The 20220-nt window shown below is 41.8% G+C and overlaps 1 protein-coding gene across 1 annotated transcript; it reads left to right on the forward strand.

Annotated features, from left to right (window-relative positions):
- Positions 1-240: 240 nt before the first annotated feature.
- On the forward strand, positions 241-12548 carry tmem38b (transmembrane protein 38B). Its single transcript, XM_031754548.2, has 6 exons — positions 241-673; positions 7878-8034; positions 8385-8569; positions 8723-8810; positions 9260-9377; positions 11559-12548. Exons 1-6 carry the CDS (start codon positions 550-552, stop codon positions 11850-11852), a joined length of 966 nt encoding a protein of 321 aa, XP_031610408.1. The 5' UTR covers positions 241-549; the 3' UTR covers positions 11853-12548.
- Positions 12549-20220: the final 7672 nt, after the last annotated feature.

A 20220-nucleotide genomic window follows, 5' to 3' on the forward strand; every position in this document is an offset into this window, starting at 1 on the left:
TATACTGATTAAAACAATATCAGTGGTTGAATATATTTGAAACTGACTACAGCATGTGTCCTGACTACCTGTAAGCTCCACCTATTAAAGGCACAGGCAAACAAAAGGTACGTAAAGCGGTTTGTTTACTTTTACCCATCCCTGGTCGATCACCTCAGAAAGCCACACTCTGACAAGCGATTGGCTCGCGGTGCACTCTTTCCGCCAATCACCGAGCCTCTCTGGCTCCGCCCGCCACATCACTAGCATGGCGGCACGTAGAGCAGGAATTCCGCCTATGCGACGATGACAGCGTCGCTGAAGAGATAACAGCGGTAATGACTGTTGTACGATAGTACAGGTCTGTTGCCCAGCAACATAAAACCCCAGTTACCCTAAGGGTCAGCTAACCTGGTGCGATCGGCTCGGCAGCAGCAGCCTCTCTGTCAGACTTGACAAGACTGCGGATGAAGCCAAGTTTGTGCCCTGATGCTCTGAGCTGGACCGGTGCCTTTACTCCGCTTCAAGTCCTCGTCTGGAAGCTCATTCCTGCCGAATTGTTTTAGAAAGATGGATCTTCTCAGTGTGCTGCATTTCGACGAACTGTCTCATGGACTGGCAAACTTGTCCATGTTTCCTTACTTTGACATGGCGCATTATATCGTGTCTGTCATGGCTCTGAGGGAGCAGCCAGGTGAGTGTTTTACGAGACGTTGAGGATTATAGTTCGTGCTAAGTTTACACTGTGAAGCGGCTTTTTTCTTTCTGTTAACTTTGTTTGGCTGAAGTTTGTAATATCAGACCTCCAGCCATTCTGTTGAAAGTTTACCTGACTGCGTGGCACGTCGGTGGGGAATGGGGCTGTTTAGAAAAAGGAAAAGTTTTCCAGCTGCTTCACATTGAAAACAACGCATAAATAGCCCGCACGTGCTGCTTAAATGTGTTTATATAGCCTCGTTTCATAAGACTCATAAAATATTTATGATTTCATGTGCTTATTTGCATATTTCCTAGCTGAAGTGGTTCTTAATATGCCACTGGTTTGAGATCTGAGCCACTTAGTCAAAAAATAATTAAAGTGCTCCTTTGCTGTTTTTATTGGTAATATTTCACTTTAAACTACATATTATTTTGTTATGCAAAATCAGACACGCTGTAGGCATCCACTTTGCTTCTGCAAAGTTGCAAGCGTTTTTACAGATTATAAATTATTAATAAGTATTGTAAAACATAACAGCTGTTAATTTGTGGGTTAATTGGCACGCAGCATAGTCTGAACCTTAATTGGATAAGTTTGCATATAAATAGTGCTGCCACATATAGAAGTGCACTGCAACCCATTAAATTGATAAATTATGCAGTAAATACATTAAAAAGTTGCCATGACTGAATTACTGGACCTTACTATCATCTTATTTACATAGAGTGAATGTTTTGGGCCAGACCAGGTGATGAGTTTGAAGCATATTCTGATATTTTGTTCAGAAAATGCACAGATTAATGAATTCAAGCAAACTATAGCTAGAAGCATCATCAAACTCAGAACAGTGTGAGTTAGGCATGTGAAGAGCTTTGTTCAGTTTAAGTATTCAGATCTGTTAAGTTTAAGTAGTAATACTAATGGATGAATTCCACTCAAATAAACAAGGTCCTGCATTCAAAGGGACTGTCCAATCAGCTAGCTTTACTGTCAGTGGCTGTTGCTGTTAGTAAGGGTGGAGCTACTTCATATTGTGTGGTCTTTTAATCTATGGACCCATATGCTGACTGAACATCAGCAACAGCCATTATCAGTCTTTCTGGCAAATATCAGCCTATCAGCACAAAGCTAATGTTCACTAATAGAGGCCTGTTTATATGCTGCGTCACATCAGCTTTTCATTGATTTTCAGCTACTTGCTTTAATGAGTACACTTGTTTTTCTGGGTAATGAAGATTTCTTAGTTTCTCTGTCAAAAATCAACAATAAAAAATATTGGTATCAACTCAGAATTTCAAAGTACGTCCACCCCTTTACCTGCTGGTTACCTCTCACTTCACCATAGAGAGCATACTGGTGTGCTCTGTGTCAGTGTGGCACACTGGATGCTTTGCAGTACATATCCAGAGAATTTTAAACACAGCACAAAACATTACTGGCTTTCCTTTTCCCTCCCTGAAAGAGATTGCAAAAGCGAGATACCTTTCAAGAAGCCTTAAAAATGAATAAGGACACTTTTTCACCCTGGACCCTTGCTGTTTGACCCGTTGCCCTCTGGTAGACACTACAGAGCCATCAAAACAAGGGTAAACAAATGGCAGAACAGTTTTTATCCTAGTACAATCACGGCTGTAAATCAAACATTTATTGCAGTGCACCATGGTACTTTTTATTTAACCCTTGACACCTTTATATTCATAATTATTTATTACCTTCTGCACCGTGAGAACAACTCTGTTTGATGGTGTGAATGGCTTGTTTTGATACTGTGTGGTATTTTTTTTTGAGGAACTTGCAAAAGTAGCAACTCAATTTTGGTGGAGCCTCATGAGTCATTACTTGTTTATCTCAGGAAAGCAAAAGCAATTAAGCTCTCCCCACAGCCTCAGTATAAACCTTTTAGTTCTGTTGTCTGCAGTCTTTCGTTGTAGCAGTAGTTGGAGATCATCGTCACAAAAGTTTAAAAGCCCAATGCTTTAGCTGTGTTAGAGCCTATTGCACGAGCTCAGACCAAAGTTGTGCACTGAGCCATGTTATGTCACCAAGATAGTAGCTATGGAGACAGGTGGACTTTAACTGCACAGGGAGTTGACTCAAGCACGTGGACAGTCCATTGTAGTCCCCCTGCTGTAAGTCTATGGGCTATTTTTGAACTTGCCTTGCAAAGCATCTGAGCTGCTGTGACCTTTTTAACCCTGTGTCCTCTACTCCGGTCTGTTTGTCTCTGGCTGGACGAAAGAATCACAGGGAGCGACAGTGTTGACAACACCGTTTGCAAAATTCTCATGTTGGTCGTTGCTTGTTCGCTCACTTCATGTTAAGCAAGTTTGGTGAAGATCAGTGACTTGCTTAACAAACAAACAAAAGGCCACTGAGAGAATGGCCGAGGGCAGATTTAAATCTCTGGGTCGTTTAAAAAGAAACTGTAAACTCTGTCAAGGCACAAAACACTCAGGAAGCCCCCAAAAAAGGAAAGGAATGCCATAAACCATTCAACCCTCCTTCGCTAGTCTCTTTCCTCTTTTCTCTTTCCTCTGTGTCAAATCCACCTCCGTGCTGTGCAGCGGTGGGGCGGCTCCAGACGTTCTCAAATGTTAGCGAGAAGAAAAACAAGTTTCAGTTAGGCTTAATTGCACGTTAGACACACATACTGTACAAACGAGTATTTTAAAGGCACTTGTCTGTTCTACCCCCTGTGTTTATGCCATTACGGAGTTATTTTAAGCACATTTATAAACACTGCTGAGAGTGGAGTGTGTGGAAAACGGAAGGACGGGGACAAGGAAGGAGAGCAGTGGTTATATGTCAATCAGTGGGCCTCTCTTTAAGCCAGAGATAACCAGAGGTGTCTTTTTTTTTTGGGGGGGGGGGGGGGGGGATATTTAATGCTGGCTATAATTATGCTGTCCACAGAGGGAGGAAGAGGAAGAAGAAGAAAGTGCTAGTGGGAGGAAGAGAAGACTTGTAGATGTGCACACTAGGAGGAATGAAAAAAACGGCAGAGTTTCCGTGTTAGATAATGCTGTGTTTGGTCTGTATATTTGTTAGATGTTATCCTGGTTAAAACGGAAAGACTTTAGTTAGACTGCTGCTGTGGAACAGGTGAACTGCAAGAGAGAAAAGAAGGAAGGAAGACATCTGCAGTGTAGTTGACCTGCATTTCTCAAATTTGACTTGTAAATCCACTTCCTTCCCATGCAAAACCAGAAGAAGGGATTTTGCATGTCAGAGCACTCTAAGCAGTGCTTTTATATTTCAGCGGAAATGGTAAACAGTGTAATTTTTTTTCTTCTGTTGTTTGCTTCTTCACCGACTTGTAGATGTAATCATGTTTTATGAATTGATCTCCCTCCATCTTTAATCTCTGTGCGACCCATCGGGAACCCACACTGACTACAGCAGTTTGCTTTGCTGTGGAGCTAAAGGTGATGACAGTGCAACAGTGTTTACTGTGTAAGCAGTGTGGTGCATTGGTAAACTCTGCGCTACAACGACCACAACAACAAAAAGCAGTGTCGAGGGTTTAGGCTGGGGGCTATCACAGAGAACAGGATGTAAATAACTGTCACGATGTCAGACATTTTTTAAATTGCTGTTCCCCACTGAAATTTTTTTTTACCCTCCCCAGCATCGTTTTAACCACATGAGGTGTGTTACATCAGACTTCTTGAGCACAGTCATGGAAAAAAATCATAGTATTACACAGTGATGGCTGAAATCTGCTGACACTGAGCTGGAGCCACTTTATAGTGTATTCCTCACTCTGTTTGTTTATTTGTCTGTGGCATGCTGGAACCCACACTTAGTTGTGAGGAAAAGCGAAGTTATACCTTTTTCCATTTGTTTTCTAATGCATGTGACTTTAACATCTTTAAGCATAAGATTACAACTGTGGTCAAAAGTTTACATCCACTCATTGTGGGCACGAATCGTTGTTGTGTTGGAACACCCAATTGTGTCAAAGTTACAAGTTCAAGAATGTGAAGGTTATCCTTCTGTTTCATTATTCCAACCACTTTATGAAATGTACCAGTACCACTTGACTACCAGTACCACAGCCCAGAGTATGATGCTACTATCACCATGCTTGACAGCTGGTACATTGTTCTTTTCACTCACAATTATTTCTCCAATCATACATCTTGTCATTGTGGCCAAAAAGCTCAATCTTTCTCCAGAACACATTTGGCTTGTCAATGTGGGCAGCTGCAAATTTCAGTCAAGCTTAAAGATTTCAGTTTTGTTGCCAGGGCTTCTTTCTTGATCAGCATCCTCTCAGTTTATGGTGATGTAAAACTCACTTCGCAGTGATGCTGGTGTTCCAGCAGTTTCCAGTTCATGGCAGGCTTGAGCCTCTGTGTTCATGTATCGTTCCCGAGCATCCTAACTAATTTCCTCCCATCTGAGGCTGACAGTTTGGGTCTTCTTTCAGACCTTGGCAAACTGGTGACGCATCTGAGCGACCTGATGACCATCCTGCAATCTGTAGGTTTTTAGAAATGGTCCATAAAGATTCTTGAATGGCCTTCCATACTAAAAAGCTGGGTCTGTGCCAAGGAAAACAACCATTTTAAATGAAGTCATTCATTAAAGTCATACATCTGTGTACCTGCTTGTTTTTTGTGACAGGAGACAATCCACCAACTATGCATGCGCCCAGGCAGCGGACCTCAAATAAGTATAATAGGATTGATCACTCGGCTGTCTGGTCTGTGTCCGCAACAGAGTATAATTTCAGCTTTATACAAAGGCATATCAATGAATAAGCTCCTTTAGTACTGGCTGCTTACCTGTTGTATCTTTATGCCAGGTGCATTTCCATTTGTATATATGATATCTCAGTGCAGGAGGAAGTCCAGGTGAAATTTAAAACTTACTGTATTCAGTGTTGAGTTTACCCGTGACTCTTGCAAGCAATTAGTGAGATGCTATCCTGCATTTACTCACAGGTTCAAGTGTCTGCTACCAGACATATCAGCTTTCACATTTTCCTCCACTGCAAATGGTCTCATGTAGAAACTTTGAACTCATTTTAAAGATGTTTTCTAAGGAACTGCCACTCTATAGAAAGTTAAACAGTGAACAACTCAGACGTGAGGCCGAGGGAGGCTACATAGGAAGCAGTTTTAAATCCTCCTGGTTTACCAATCTCACTCCAGGAGTCTTTAATCTTTCCGTAATCCTCAGATTACCATTTTGGTCCTGTGTGTGGTCACTGACTCAGGGCAGGTAACACAGGGATTGACTAAGAGCTAACTGTCTTAGGTTCAAGACAGATGTATATCCTTGTGTACGTTGGAAGCATTAATTTTGGTTGAGGCAGACAAGGCATGCAAGATTATATTCGAGTATGTCAGAAAAAGTACTGCATGAAATGCATGTGTATCTCAGGCCACCCATGATGAAGTCCACCTTTTTAAAGAGAGATCTAATGATATCAGTAGCTACACTGATTACTACACTAAGCTCTCCATGCCACAACAGTGGATTTAAAACAAACAAAAAAACAAACAAACAAACAGTCAAGATATGATTGAAGTACAGACTTGCAGCTTTAATTCAAAGGGTTTTAACAAAAGTAGTGTATTAACTGTTTAGGAATTACAGCCTTTTTATACAGCCTCCCATTTTCAGAAACTCAAAAGTAATTTGACAGTTGACTGAAAAGTCGTTTCATGGCCAGGTGAGGCCTGTTCACTTTATTATTTCATGTCAAATTAAGGTAATAAATGAAGTCGAATGGATTCCAAGTATTCAACTTGCATTTGGTATTGCTTCACTGAAACTCTCAATAATAGGTCCCAAGAAATGGTGACACAAGTGAAGGAGCCCATTATTAGACTGAAAGACCAAAATAAACCTATTAGAGAGATAACATTAGGAGTGGCCAAATCAGTAATCTGTGACTCCTCCTTTCCTCAGTTAAAAAGATTCCCCACACAGCATCTAGACAAGTCCATAGCAGTCTCGAGGAAGCAGGCGTATCAGTGTTATTTAACTCTACAGTATAGAGACGCCCTCATGAATGTAAATGGAGAAGGTTTACAACAAGATGCCAAACACTGGTTACTGTGGTTGGCACAGAACGTGAAACAGGAAGTTCTTTTAGATGCTTTCTAGACTTAGCTAGAAAACATCTAAAAGAGGCTGTACATGTCTCAAAGAATTGTTTTGACAGAAACCAAGATGAACTTGTACCAGAATGATAGGAGGAGGAAAAAGATGGAGAAGGGGAGAAACAGCCCTTGATCCGAAGCATACACATCATCTGTCAAAGTTATGGCATGTATTTCAACCAGTGGTTGATGATATGACGGCTGATAGAAATAGCAGGATAAATTCTGAAGTCTACAGGGCTATACTCGCCGCTCACATTTAGCCAAATGCTGCAAATATCAGCTCTTCACAGTGCAAATGGATAATGAGGCAAAGCATACCGCAAAAGAAGCCCAAGAGTTTTTCAAGGCAAAGACATGTGATTCTTCAAGGCCAAGCCAGTCACCTGACCTCAGCCTAATAGAGCAGCTTTTCAATTATTAAATACAAAATTTAATAATTGAACCACAAACAAGCAGCAACTACAGGCCTCTGCAGTAAAGGCCGGGCACATCTCAAGGCCACTACCCCTTGAATTAAAGCTGAAATCCTGCACTTGAATCATATTGATTGTTTGATTTTAAAATCCACTGGTATACAGAGGCCTAACAACATCTAAACCTGAAGGTCTTAATAGAAAGCAGCTTCCTTGCTAATTCATGCTCAACAGCCCATTTTGTCTTTGAGTCTTGGCCCGTCCTGTCATGTAGATATTGTGTAAATGGTTTCAGTGGAAAAGAAATGCAGTTTTCCTATAAACAGGGTTTTTTTTACCACAAGTCCAGTCACTCATACTGCAGCTGTGATTGACAAATAGACTGAACAAAGAAAAGGAGCTATCTGTGAACCTCAAACAATGTCTATGAAAGAGTAGGGAGGTGCCTCAGATAGAAAAGAGGCCAAAGTATCAAACTCCATTATGTTCCAGTTATCTGTTATCTTCAAATTGAACTGGTTTATGTATCAAGTTAAGCCGAGTGTAAACGACATCTTACTCATTCACAGAACTAGTCTCTCTAGTCTCTTTATTCTAGGGACCTGCCCAATAATAGTGATCATTTATGTTTATTGTTCTTCATTATCCATTTTTGCTGTTGTGCAGGAGCTCTCGAGGTGTCCAGAGTCAGCCCCTTAGCCTGCTGGTTCAGCTCCATGCTCTTCTGTTTTGGGGGAGCAGTGCTGTCGGGGATCATGCTGGCAGAGCCACCAGTCGCTCCTTTGTCCAACAGCACCGGTGTTCTCCTTGCTTCAGTCATATGGTAAATATTTGATGGTTGAAATATCTGAGGCTGAAAAATAAGGTGTGTAGATTCAATTAGTGAATAATAGATAAATAAAGTAATTATCCAAGTTTTCCAAACGTGGAAGAAATAGAGATGTTTTCAAAGAGTGTCTGTATCTAAATAAGTCCATGGCCCCCTCTGCTGGTGGCTTATATTATTACACCTGTCTCACAAATAATTTACAACACCCCCTGCTGGTGAATGTAGGTACTTGACAAAGACCTGAGGGTAATGCTGTCAAAATCACCTTGAGCCTTGTTTAGTGGCCATGTCATTGAAACGTGCATGTGTCCACGTGTTAAATGAGCCTTGTGTGTCTCTATTAGGTACCTGGTGTTTTACTGCCCCATGGACCTGGTGTACGCATGTGCGTCGCCGCTGCCCCTCAGACTGGTGCTGTCAGGGATGAAGGAAGTGACGAGGACGTGGAAGGTCCTTGGAGGGGTGACTCAGGCTCACAGCAAATACAAGGACGGCCTTCTTGTTATGATTGCCATCGGATGGGCTAGAGGTCAGTAGGTATGAGTGTGACAGGGTTTTGTTGTTTTTTTGTTTTTTTTGCATGTTAGGGCTTTCAAGTAACCATAAAATATTTGAATATTTAACACACATATTTTACATATTAATGCGTAGCAACCATATATCTCCCTACTCTCCCTACCAGGTGCTGGAGGTGGTCTGATAAGTAATTTTGAGCAGCTTGTTCGAGGAGTGTGGAAACCAGAGACAAATGAGCTCCTCAAAATGTCTTAGTAAGCCTCACACAGGACTCTCTAATATTGATTTTATGATATTTTTGTGGTCATAAAATGTAATTTTTAATGCACATTAAGTATATTGTCCTATCTTGACTGTAATTTGTTATATTAATGATATACTATATACCAGGCAAGCTATTTTTTTCATGGTCCCTGGTTGTAGCTTTTCAACAAGTCATACAGAAATTAAAGTGGCATCAATCCTTTCACTTTACCCGCAGTAATAACATAAAGATGAGGGTATTTTCCAAACTTTCCACACTATTCAACCACGCTGAGGATGCAGTTTATGCAACTGGAAGCCTGACACATCTAGAGTTAACAACATGCCCTGGTTTATTTGTGCATACAAGATGTGATTTATTTCAGTTGTATGTATATGTTTATCTTCTATTTTTCAGTTTTTGTTAGGATTTATCTTTTTTCTTTGCTTTTCTCTTTAGTCCCACAAAGATTACCCTGATCGGGGCGGTGCTGTTCGCTCTGCAGCAGACACACTACCTGCCTCTCCAGAAGCACCACCTGATGTTCATTTACACCGTCTTTATTGTTGTCAACAAGGTCAGTCTGATGCCAAATCTGGACTCCAAACCTGAACCTATGAGCAGGCTATAACTCAAAATTGTAGTAATTTGGAAAATTCTAAAAAGGTGGTCTATTTTTGATCAGTTTAGCTTAACTACTTGCAGCAAAAGAAATGAATAAATGCCACTCTTGTTATTAAGTTAAAACTTTGGTATAGCAAAGGTTTTAGTGCCACAGCTTCCTCCCAAATCGGTGCTATCGTGTCTTCTAAATGACCTTTCTCGCTCTGCTTTTTTGAAGTTTTCGCGGTGGTGACTCACATTAGTACGGTATTACCCGTAGGGCTGGGGCTTTTGCATCATTTTCATCAGCTTGCATCATCCACTTTTCTCTACTCTGGGAAACTTGTGCTCTTGACTGAGACACAGATAAATCTAAGACGTCTTCTTTCAACTCTCATTCTGTTAGCTCCCTCTGACTCTGATCTGTCAAATTAACAGCAAACAGTTTCATCACATTTAAGAGCTGTGTCCAGGCCTGCTGTTTGTTATTTTGGGTTCTCGGTGTTGCGGATGTTCGCTCTTTTTCCCAAATGAAAAGTAAATGCTCATACATTTAAATTAAATTTGTTTGAGATGGACTACAGTTGTTCAGCTTTCTATGAAAAGTGATAATTTGTTGTCTGTAATAAGCTGAAATGTTTTCTGTGTCATCTTATTTGCTTTTTGATTTGACCTCATTGGTGTAACGCTACAGTCACAAACAGTGGTAAGAGGCCACACCAGCATTGTTGTGACTGTGTGATGAACTTGCTAGCTTGTTATCTTTTGAAATGGTTACTTTGAAGATGGGGATCAGTTCTGCTGCGACCACTTGCAGTCAGTTGCCATCTTCAAAGTGGCTTTGGTGCGGCAAGATGGCGGAGTCGCTCTATTACGTGTGAAAATTGCAAATCTGAAATACTTAACTACTAGACCTCATAATTTTGAAACAGAAGTTAAAACACCTTCATAAATGATGATATACGTGCTCTGCAACATTGGTTTTATATATGAATATAACCAGCTGGCAATGAGTTGACAGGTCATAGACAGGTTATGCTCATCGGTGCTGCTGAGCGTAACTGGACTAACTCAGCTTGACTGCAACATGGTGGCAATATTTCTGCGTTTCTAAATTAGACGGCAGCTGTTTGCAAACCTTGTCTGAGAGTGATTGCAGTCACTATGAGTCAGACTACAGTTTGAAGACATGTGCAATCAGCTTGCCATTGAAAATTGATCACTCAGAAGTTTCCCACCTTTCCCACTAACACCCACTCGGCTTGGCTCAACATGGTTTTCAATTACAATTGAGTGCCACCTCAATGTGGGTGGAGTTGTTAGAACAAGGTAGCCCAAATTTCCTGTGACGTTATTTGTATGATACAAACACAAGACAACAATGAGCATCAAGGCAATGGTATACCTACTGCGAAACCGATGGTAAATGTACGGTCTAATTGGACCACGATGTTGGTTTGTGTGTGGGCATTTCCCTCGTTGTCAGGTCACTTGGACACCAGGCCGAGTAGATATTAAAAAAGTACCTGGTACCAGGCACTACTACCTAATGGAAAACCCTAAAAACTGAGTTAAGCCAAGTAGGTACTAGTGGAAAAGAGGCTTTGCTCACCGCTACTACTTGCAGTCAGTCTCTGACAGCAAAAGAAATCAATATTCATTCATATGTTTACAAATGTGTATACATGTGGGCCTTTAACCTCCATATTTGCCAACTAGTAACACCATGTGCCTGTTGGTTGGTGCAGAAATGAACACTTTCCTGATTTGAGACCAAGGTGGAGACACATGACAGTAACGGGGAAGCATTTGTAAATAGGAGGTTTGCGTAATGATGGGAAAAACCTGTGCAACTCTGAATATGCCAAACCATCCGTTATGGCAACCTCTGAAAATACAGGAGGCAACTGAAAGTACCAAGCTAGCCGGGGAGCATAGAGGTGCCTGCTGTGGCTGAGGTAACAATATGAGCAAGGTTTCAAGGAAAGTGATAGAAGTAGCCATGTGATCCATTCGTTATTTTTAAAAATGTTCATTATAGCTGCTTTCAGGACGTCTGCTCTGTTGAAGGACAATTTATTCTCTCCCAAATGTCATTAAATGTCATCCTAAATTTTTCAGAAAAATATTGACGCATGTATGTTTTGCTCTGTAGTCAAGGATGATGCTGACGGGCTCTTCCACCTCACCCTTCGCCACCATTGAGTCAGCCCTCTATAAGACCCTCTTCGCCGGCTACTCGCCTTATGCCGCCCTCACCAGTGAGGTGAAGAGCGCTTGTATCGATAATAGCAGCATGAACAAGACAACCACCACCAAAGAGTCCAGTGAGAATGGATCACCGGGGCAGCAAACCCCAGCTTCTCCAGCCACGGGACAGAGCAGCTCGCTCGAAGCCAAAGAGGAGTCACCGAACGCAGCGGCAACAAACTGCAAAAAGACCAACTAGTCAGCCTTCACCCTGTAGCGCCTTTTCACCTCTAAGCAGGGCTGGAGTCATTTATGATTCACACATTTCAAGTCAGGAGTTCACTTTAACTTTATTTTTCCATTTTGTCTTTTGTGCAGGGACACGCTTATTGTTCTACAGGCTAAAAGGCCATGTTTTTTTTTTCTCCAAAAGATTTCTTTTGCATTTCTTAGAAAGCGATTTCAAGCTGGCTGCTGAAAAGGAATTTCAATAAAAGCCAACTCCAGCAAAGCCCTGCACCTTATATTCTGGGATAATCACCACATCCTTAAAGTACTTTAATGCTTTTCCTGCTGTTGGATATGAAGATCAAACTATCTCTGGGCTGTAGCTTAATTTTTGAAATATATATTTATAATGGGAACAATCAATTTCAGGGGTTTTGGGGACCAGTGCTGTGCACCTGCTGATCTACGAATGTACTTCATTCCTCTCTGTATATATTCTGCTTTGTGTAAATGCTAAATTTCTTACTCTGAAGTGGTTACATTTTTTAAGAAAAAAAAAAGAAATTCTATTCTATGACATCCAGAGATTTTATTTTATTTATACATAATGATTTCACTCTTGAATGTGTAACATTTTGAAATGGAGCACAGTCTTATTCAGTCACTCTGGCGAATGCTTTGAATGATGATTGAAAGCATGAGAATAAACAGGTTTGAATGCATGTGATTTCCTGCCTATGGTGTTATTGTACTGCTCAGTGAACATGAGTGCACTTGGGTTTAAATTGCCAAACATATCAGTAGTTAAATTTTAAAATGCGTCTATCCTTGAAAGAATCTTCTCCTTATTAATGCAGCTCTCTTAGCTACATTTGTTCAGCTTCATGTGTCAAAGGAAAAAAAAATTAATGACTACTTTTAGCTTCTTGTAAGTTGATACAAAGCAGCGCAACGTCTAGAAGTAACCTCCACTATAGGCTGAAAGATTGCATCAGTTTATCATCAGCACCTGATTGATACCTCAGCCTCTTTAAAAAGCTGCTGGAGAGAGATCCCCACCCTCCGAAATCCCCTCCTCCCCCCGCCTCCCAAAGTTCTCATCTATGTAACCTCAGACAGCGAAGAACCCCCCTGTGAATACAAATTAAAAACAGAGGGTGGGTGTCAAAGAGAAAAGAGAAGCTGTTCAAAGGCGATCAAAAGCGATACTGGTTGAGATGATGTACCTGCCTTTAAAAAAACGCCTCAAGTCCACAGATGTCAGACGTGTGCGTGTCAATTACGGGCTCGTAGCTTGCGGTGTTTGCTGCAAAAAAACTGCTTTGTGTTGCTTTCTGACTCTAATGGTGAACTGCGTGACCTGGAAAATGGAAAGACATGTTAATAAGCCGCTGTTATTCCCTGTGATGGCTGTTATGGTAAGAAGGCAGGTGACACGGCAACAGCTCAGAGCCTGAATGGTCCCAGACAATTCTCTTAATGAGGTCCAAACCTGTATGACCCTCCCCCCACCCACCACATTTACTCACTGAACTGAGCAGGCCCTCCTCTACTCCCGAGCCCCGACTTATTTCTCCACGACCCTTCGCACCGTGCTCTCCACCTGCCTCCATTCTGCCTGTATTTAATGTGTCAGGTGCAGGAAATTAATCCTTAAATGGTTTCCCAAAGGCTGTCTTCCAAATACACACACACTGCCATTGTGCACACATTCACCTTCATGACTTTGAACCTGAATGCGATAAGGATTCAGCGCACTATACCTCGGAATATTCTCTTTCTAAATTTGCTACAGAAACACAATTATGTAACAAGACCCAATGCGAGGATACTGTGAGCCCAAACATTCCTATACACATTTGATTTTGAGGGACAGTCCAAGGCCACGGGGCACATATAAACACCTAAATGTCTTTCTATTATTTCATTTTGATATAAAACATATAGCATGCTGAGATTTTTAGTTTTTAGGTTACTTGGCACCTTTAAATAACTCTTCACTCTTGTATTTGCTGGACTCCCCTCTTTAGAATTTATTCTTTGCTTTTTTCTTTTTTTATGGATCTAACCTCCATCCTAACTTATAGTTACTCACACAATAGTGGATTTATAAAAAGTGTAATGGTACAACTGTAATTAACATTATAATGACCTTTTTATTTGTAGCACGTGTCTCCAACCCCCATGGTGGCTTTATAAGCACTCAACATTACATTACAGCCTTGTGGATGAAAGGTGCAGGACGAGGTAGTGAACACTTGGTGGCGTGAGGAGGCGTCATCTCTGATGGCTTGATGCCTGGGAACTGACAGGTTGGCCAGCAGCTGCAGGCAAGAAAGGATAGGGACAGGAGGGAACCCTCTTTGCAGAGCCAATGGTGGCTGCTTGCATGTGAGGGTGTGTGGTCTGGTTTAGCCGTGCTTGTGAGGAACGTGAGTAGATGGTTCACTAATCTTTTGGGGACATTTTGTATGCTGGGGACATTGTGGATTGACAGAAACACTGAATCCAAAGACATCGTCTGTTGGATGACCCAAGTCTTCAGATTTATTTTCTCGGTGTTTTTAAGGTCAAATGAGATTTTCAGAGAAATGTCCTCTCATGTGTAACAAACCAGCTGACTTGCATTCACAGCGTGTGTGTGTGTGTGTGCTGGTGAGTGTGACATGTGGAGTGGCAACAAAGGCTGAGTCCATCAAAAAAACAGGCACAAAGAGCTTTAGGGCACAAACACACACACACACACACACACACACACACACACACACACACACACACACACACACGTGCATACCTAAAAACACACACACACAAGCACCCACCCACACAGAAACACACACTTACCAAACCCCTCCAATGTCCAGGATGCTTTGTTTTTCTTTCTTTCTCCACAGAAAATAACATAACCCATAGACACACATACACATTCACAACTCTGCTGTCAGTGCAAGTGCATAGTCCAAATTTTAGTCACTTTGTTATAGGGCCTAAATACTGGGCAGGGCCTTCTTTAGCTCTCAAACATCTCTTCATGGCATGTATTCCAAAGAGACAGTCACCCACACTAAAACGAAAGCATGACAGAGTTCCTGCAGATTGGTTGGCTGCATGTTCATGCAATGAATCTCCTGTTCCTGCACATTCCACAGGTGTGCTATTGGATTCAGATCTGGTGAGTGGAGAAGTTCCTGAAGCACACTGAATGCGTTGTTGTGCTCATTAAACTGAGACTTGCTTTGCATTCGGTGCATTTTCACAGTGGAAGTAACCAGAACTGCAGGCCATACCACAGTCAGCAACAATGTTAGCCTGTAGCATTTGATCACTGGGTGGTCCAAAGTATGCAGAGAAAACATACCAGCCTGGACTATTGACACAAGGTTCGCTGGGTCCATGGATTTATGTTGTTCATGTCAAATTCTTAGGCTACCATCTACATGCCTGAGTAGAAAGATTCCTCAGCCCAAGCTACCTTTTTTTTATTTTTTTCATCTTTAACTGTCCAGTAAGGTTGAGCTTATTCCCACTGCAGCCTCAGATTTCTGTTTTTGGCTGACCGCAGAGGAACCCAGTCTTGTCTTTTGCTGTTGCAGCTGCGCCGCTGTCCTGTTCACCAGAGTTCAAAAAAGTAGTTATCTAGAGGCTTTCTGTTAGCTGTTAGCGCCGGCCATTCTCCTGTGACTCCTCTCATCAAACAAGTATTTCCTTCTGCAGAACTGGAGGTTTTCTTTTGTTTGTTTGGTTTAAGTCATTGGGTGATTTGACAGTTAAACAATTTAATAGGTTAAGAGGTGTTCTAGATTTGCTGACATAGCAATTAATGGGTATTGTGCCCTACCACATTCTATACTCCATGAAAATAGGTGTGAAAGTGCTAAACTTGTGCCAGCCTTTTGGCTTATGGCTGTGCACCTGCTCCGACTCAGTGGTGCCTTAATCTGTTGTTACACGCTGCAGATTGTTTGGCCTCTCAGTCTCGTACTGATATGATTGTGTTCGTGCATTTATATAGGTGCTTCATAGCAGCAAAGACATTAATTAGTTTTCACTGACATCTTCTTTCTCTTGGGATTTTCCTTCTTAAGCAATCAAAGTCAGAGTTCTTAAAACCAAAGTTTTAAAGACAAATTACTCGGCGGGTGATGCAATCAAACTCATTATCTCTTCAGATGAGATGAGATGAAAGTAGTGAGAGAAGTGCTTGGGACCACACAGGAAAAGACTCAGTTAGGGAAGGAAAGAGAAAGGCATATAGAAGGCAAGAAATAAATAAATAAAATGAACAGAGAGGGACATAGCTGAAGTAAAGAAGGAGGAAGATGTGTGGACTGTATAGAAATGAGGCGTCACATCATGAGATCTCCTTTTTTTTCTGGTCTCCCTCTCTCACACGGACACACTCACAAGCAAACAGAGAAGTCTCTTCATGGCGCTCTCAATGAACGCCAAACGGCCTATGTCTACAGCTATTCAAGATCTGACTTGTAAAGAACAGCTGCAAGGAGAATGCCAAAAAATGAAGCTACTGTAATGTGACTAGCATGCTGTCTCCCTCTCTCTCTTTCTGTGCGTGTGTTTGTGTGTAACACAGTGAAAAAGAGAAATATCTGAGACAGGGTTACTTTATTAAGCTGATCGTTTATTTTTGGTATATAAGTAAGATGAAAGCAATGATGAGATTAGCATTTTAGTTTAAAGTTTACATCCTATTTGTGCTGCACTAACCTCATTTGCCCCCTTCTGTTTTAGCATTTCAATTTATTCCAATGAACATCAACAAACAGTATTAACATTTTTTCTATAGAATATTGATGCATAGTCCAAAGCATATTCTCAAGACTCCAGATTTTGTGCTTTATATAATTGGTATAGTTGGTAATATTTGGTGTGACCACCTTTATTTTTCATCACAGTTTGAACTCTGAGGCAAGCTTTCTTGTAATTTCTTTAAATATTCTTCAGGAGTAGCTCTCCAGGCTTCTTGAAGGACAGAAGCTTTTCTTTGGATGTTGGCTGCTTTGTCAAGATAATCCAACACTGCTAAAATAACATTAAGGTCTGGGCTCTGGATAGGCAAGTACATGACTGATAGTGTTTAAATGTGTGTTTTTATGTCCAGGTGTGCTGGATTGGCAGTGTGTTTGGGATCACTGTCACGCTGAAAAATGAAGCTATTGCCAGTTAGATGCTTTCCAAATGCTATTGCATCATGGATCAAAATCTGACTCTACTTTTCTTCATTCATAGTTAACTCAAGTCTGACAAGACATTTAACTCCAGTGGCCGACATGCAGACCCAAACCATGACAGTCTCCACTGTGTTTTACACATAACTCCAGACACTCACTGTTGTGCCTCTCTCCTGACTTCCTCCATACATGTTGATGGCACTTTGAACAAAAAGATTTAAATTATCATTAGCATTCATCGCTCCATAAGACCTGTTGTCATATCTCTGCCTTTTCTCCCTGCTTGTTTTTTCCTCAGGAATATCTTCTTGACAGCCGCCCTTCCACTGAGACCATTTCTGTCGACACTTTGGCAAACAGATGGATCAACTCAGGGCCAGATGCTTCTCTCGGGTCATTTGTTTTAGTATTTTGGAATGGAAACAGACTGGTGACACTGAAAGAGAAGTTTTTGTTACATTTTGTGGCCCTAGTTTTATAATGTTAAAGAGAGTTCCTCTATGGCTGGAAGAAGTTTTGAGAAAAGTAGGACTTTTACAGCCGCACCAACCAATGTGCACACATATGATGCTTCTGAGAAAATTATTTTGGCTTGTGCCAACTTTGTTTAATGAACTTGTGATAAAGGAGTATGGCCATGTTCTGGAGGACAGTTTGATGTGAAGTTAAAGTACCTGCTCTGACTGGTATTTCATTTCCAACTTGGTTGTTCTGTTGGAGCCTTTGCTCCCATATTGGTTCCTGTTCCTGTTTGGCAACGAGGTGAGCTCGGGGTATACAGTCTTCTTTTGTTCTCCTCTGTATTTCTGTTCACATAAGCACGGCCAGTAGTTGGTACATGGTGTGCTTCAGTCACTCCCCCTCCTCTGTCTTACCTCCTCCTCTTCTTTTCTTCTTTCACCGAGGAAGCAGATGGCGTTTACTGTTGGTTATTTTCCCTTTCATAAAGGACCTACTAGATATTCTTAGCTCAGGGTCTGTGTGGGGTAAACGTGACCTTGCTAAGAAAATGAAATTAGAGTTACCATTGGACAAGTACAACCTGGAGCAGTGTTTTTTGTTTTTGTTACTGCAGCACAGATCTCCATAAGAGTGTCACCTCACAAGAAAAGGATAACGGGATATGTTCATGTCTCCCATTGTTCCTTTATATTAAAACAAACAAACCCCAAACATTTCTCTGGTTTCTCCTTTTGCTTCAACATTGTGTATTATTTTCTTCTTCTAATCTGCTGTTAGTCCTCCTCCCTCCTTCCCATCTTCTCTCTCCCTCAACCCCTCTCTCACATCCTGGGGGATCCTCATTTCAACATCATTGCCCCTCCCCTGCTCACCATTTGGTCCCTCCTGTATGCAAAGCAGGTGTCAACCAGGACAAGGAGGACAGCGACTACCTCACAAAGAAGGCGACAGGGTCTTGGGGGCAAAAATACACACCCATGCACACTCCTAACGTGTGCATTCTCCTTCTCTGTCTCTACTTTGCTCGCTCTAGGTCTACATGCATATGCACTTCACACATATGAGCTCCTTTTCTTTCACTTACACTTTCACACACACCAGCACACGCACATGGACGCACACATCTCCTGTGGGCTGGGCTGTGTTGGGGCTGGGGACAGGGAGAGCTGGAGCTGTCTGTCTGTCTGTCATTAGTATTCCAGCAGGAGGCTCCTGGCCCGGCCAGACATCTGAGCAGAGCAGCCGCAGCAGATAAAGAAGAAGCCATTAATCCACGGAAGATTACCAGGACTGATACTTTATCCCACCGTAATACAGCAATGCAACCAGACTCATTCCATTTACAATGCCGTCAGTGGAAGAAAGAGGGAAAGAGGAGGTAGAAAGGCTATAGGCATGCTCACCTTGTGGATGGAAAGATGGCAAGACACACAGTCAGCCAGTGTCCCTACTCAACTCTCGCGATTTGAATTTCCTCTTTGATGGGGAAGGGGCTGGACAAATGTGGCAGTGTGTGTGTGTGTGTGGTCTTGCATTTGATTCATGAATGTTTTGAATTCAGAATGGGTCACCCCCTCGATCGGTGTGCCGCAGATGGTCACAGTTTCAGAAATCTAAGTTGGTCCAAAGAACAGCTGGCTTTCTATCCTACACCATGCTGTGCCTCTTTAAATCTAATATCCTTAATAAGTGTGTTTGTATGAGTCCCTGTGTGCGTGTGTGTGTGCTCAGAAAAAAGCACCAGTGGCCAACTCAGCCACACTGAGTGGCCTTACACCCAAACAGGCTGTCACCTTTTTTTTAAAGGTGAAAGTTCATATTCACAGTTGAAGCTGCAAGTCATGTGATAAGACTATCAGCACAGCCTTGAGAATATGATTGAAGAAAGGCCAGCCAGTGAAGATACAGTGAAACAGAGCAGAGAGGAACAATACAACAGCAGATGCAGGAGATTAGATTGAAGTTAGATTTATACATGCTAACTGATAAAACCCAGTCATGGTTGGGATTTCCGGATGATAGAACAAAACTAGGCGGAGGAAGAGAAGGGACTGTTGACTCAACAAGCAGTGCTGACAGATGAGCTGAGGAGAGGAGGAGCCAGATAAAGGAGACAAAGGGATCCTGGGCCAGCGAGGAGAAAGCAATGAAACATTCAATAGAGGCAGAAAGAAAGATGAAGGTGCAGGAGGAAAGGAGAGAAATAGTGGGAGCAGAGTGTCCACCATTGGTACAGTGCTGAGCTCATGTGTCCTGTAAAAATCCAATCCTTCAGACTTGGCAGATAGTGTTACCATGAGAACAGCAGTGGGGTTATTGTGAAGAGAGAGAGAGAAGGAGGAAGTGAAAGAGAGAGAGAGAGAGCAAGAGAGACGGGGAAAGGCCAGACTTGCTCCAGCAACCATCTGTTACTCCAGCTTACGCTGGCACCGAGACCAACCTGCCTCTGGAAAGGAATGTAGAAGTCCAACCATGAGAACGGCTGGAGCAACAAAAAAAAGCGCAGCACGATGTGGGAGTATTCTTTTATGTATGAATTAACAAAGATAACTTTCTTTTTTAAATTTTTTTTGTTCTTCAAGCATTTTCACAGAACATGTTAGAACATAAGTGCTTCAGAGGAAGAACAGTCTGTATCTGTACTAAAATATTTTCCCTCTGAAAGTTTTATCATTTTACTGAAGATGGAGGCTTTTTCCTTTTTTGCAATTTTGCTGTTTTTTTCAATCATTGAGCAACAGCATTGAC

Source organism: Oreochromis aureus, linkage group 7, assembly GCF_013358895.1.
Source record: "Oreochromis aureus strain Israel breed Guangdong linkage group 7, ZZ_aureus, whole genome shotgun sequence".
NCBI lineage: Eukaryota > Metazoa > Chordata > Actinopteri > Cichliformes > Cichlidae > Oreochromis > Oreochromis aureus.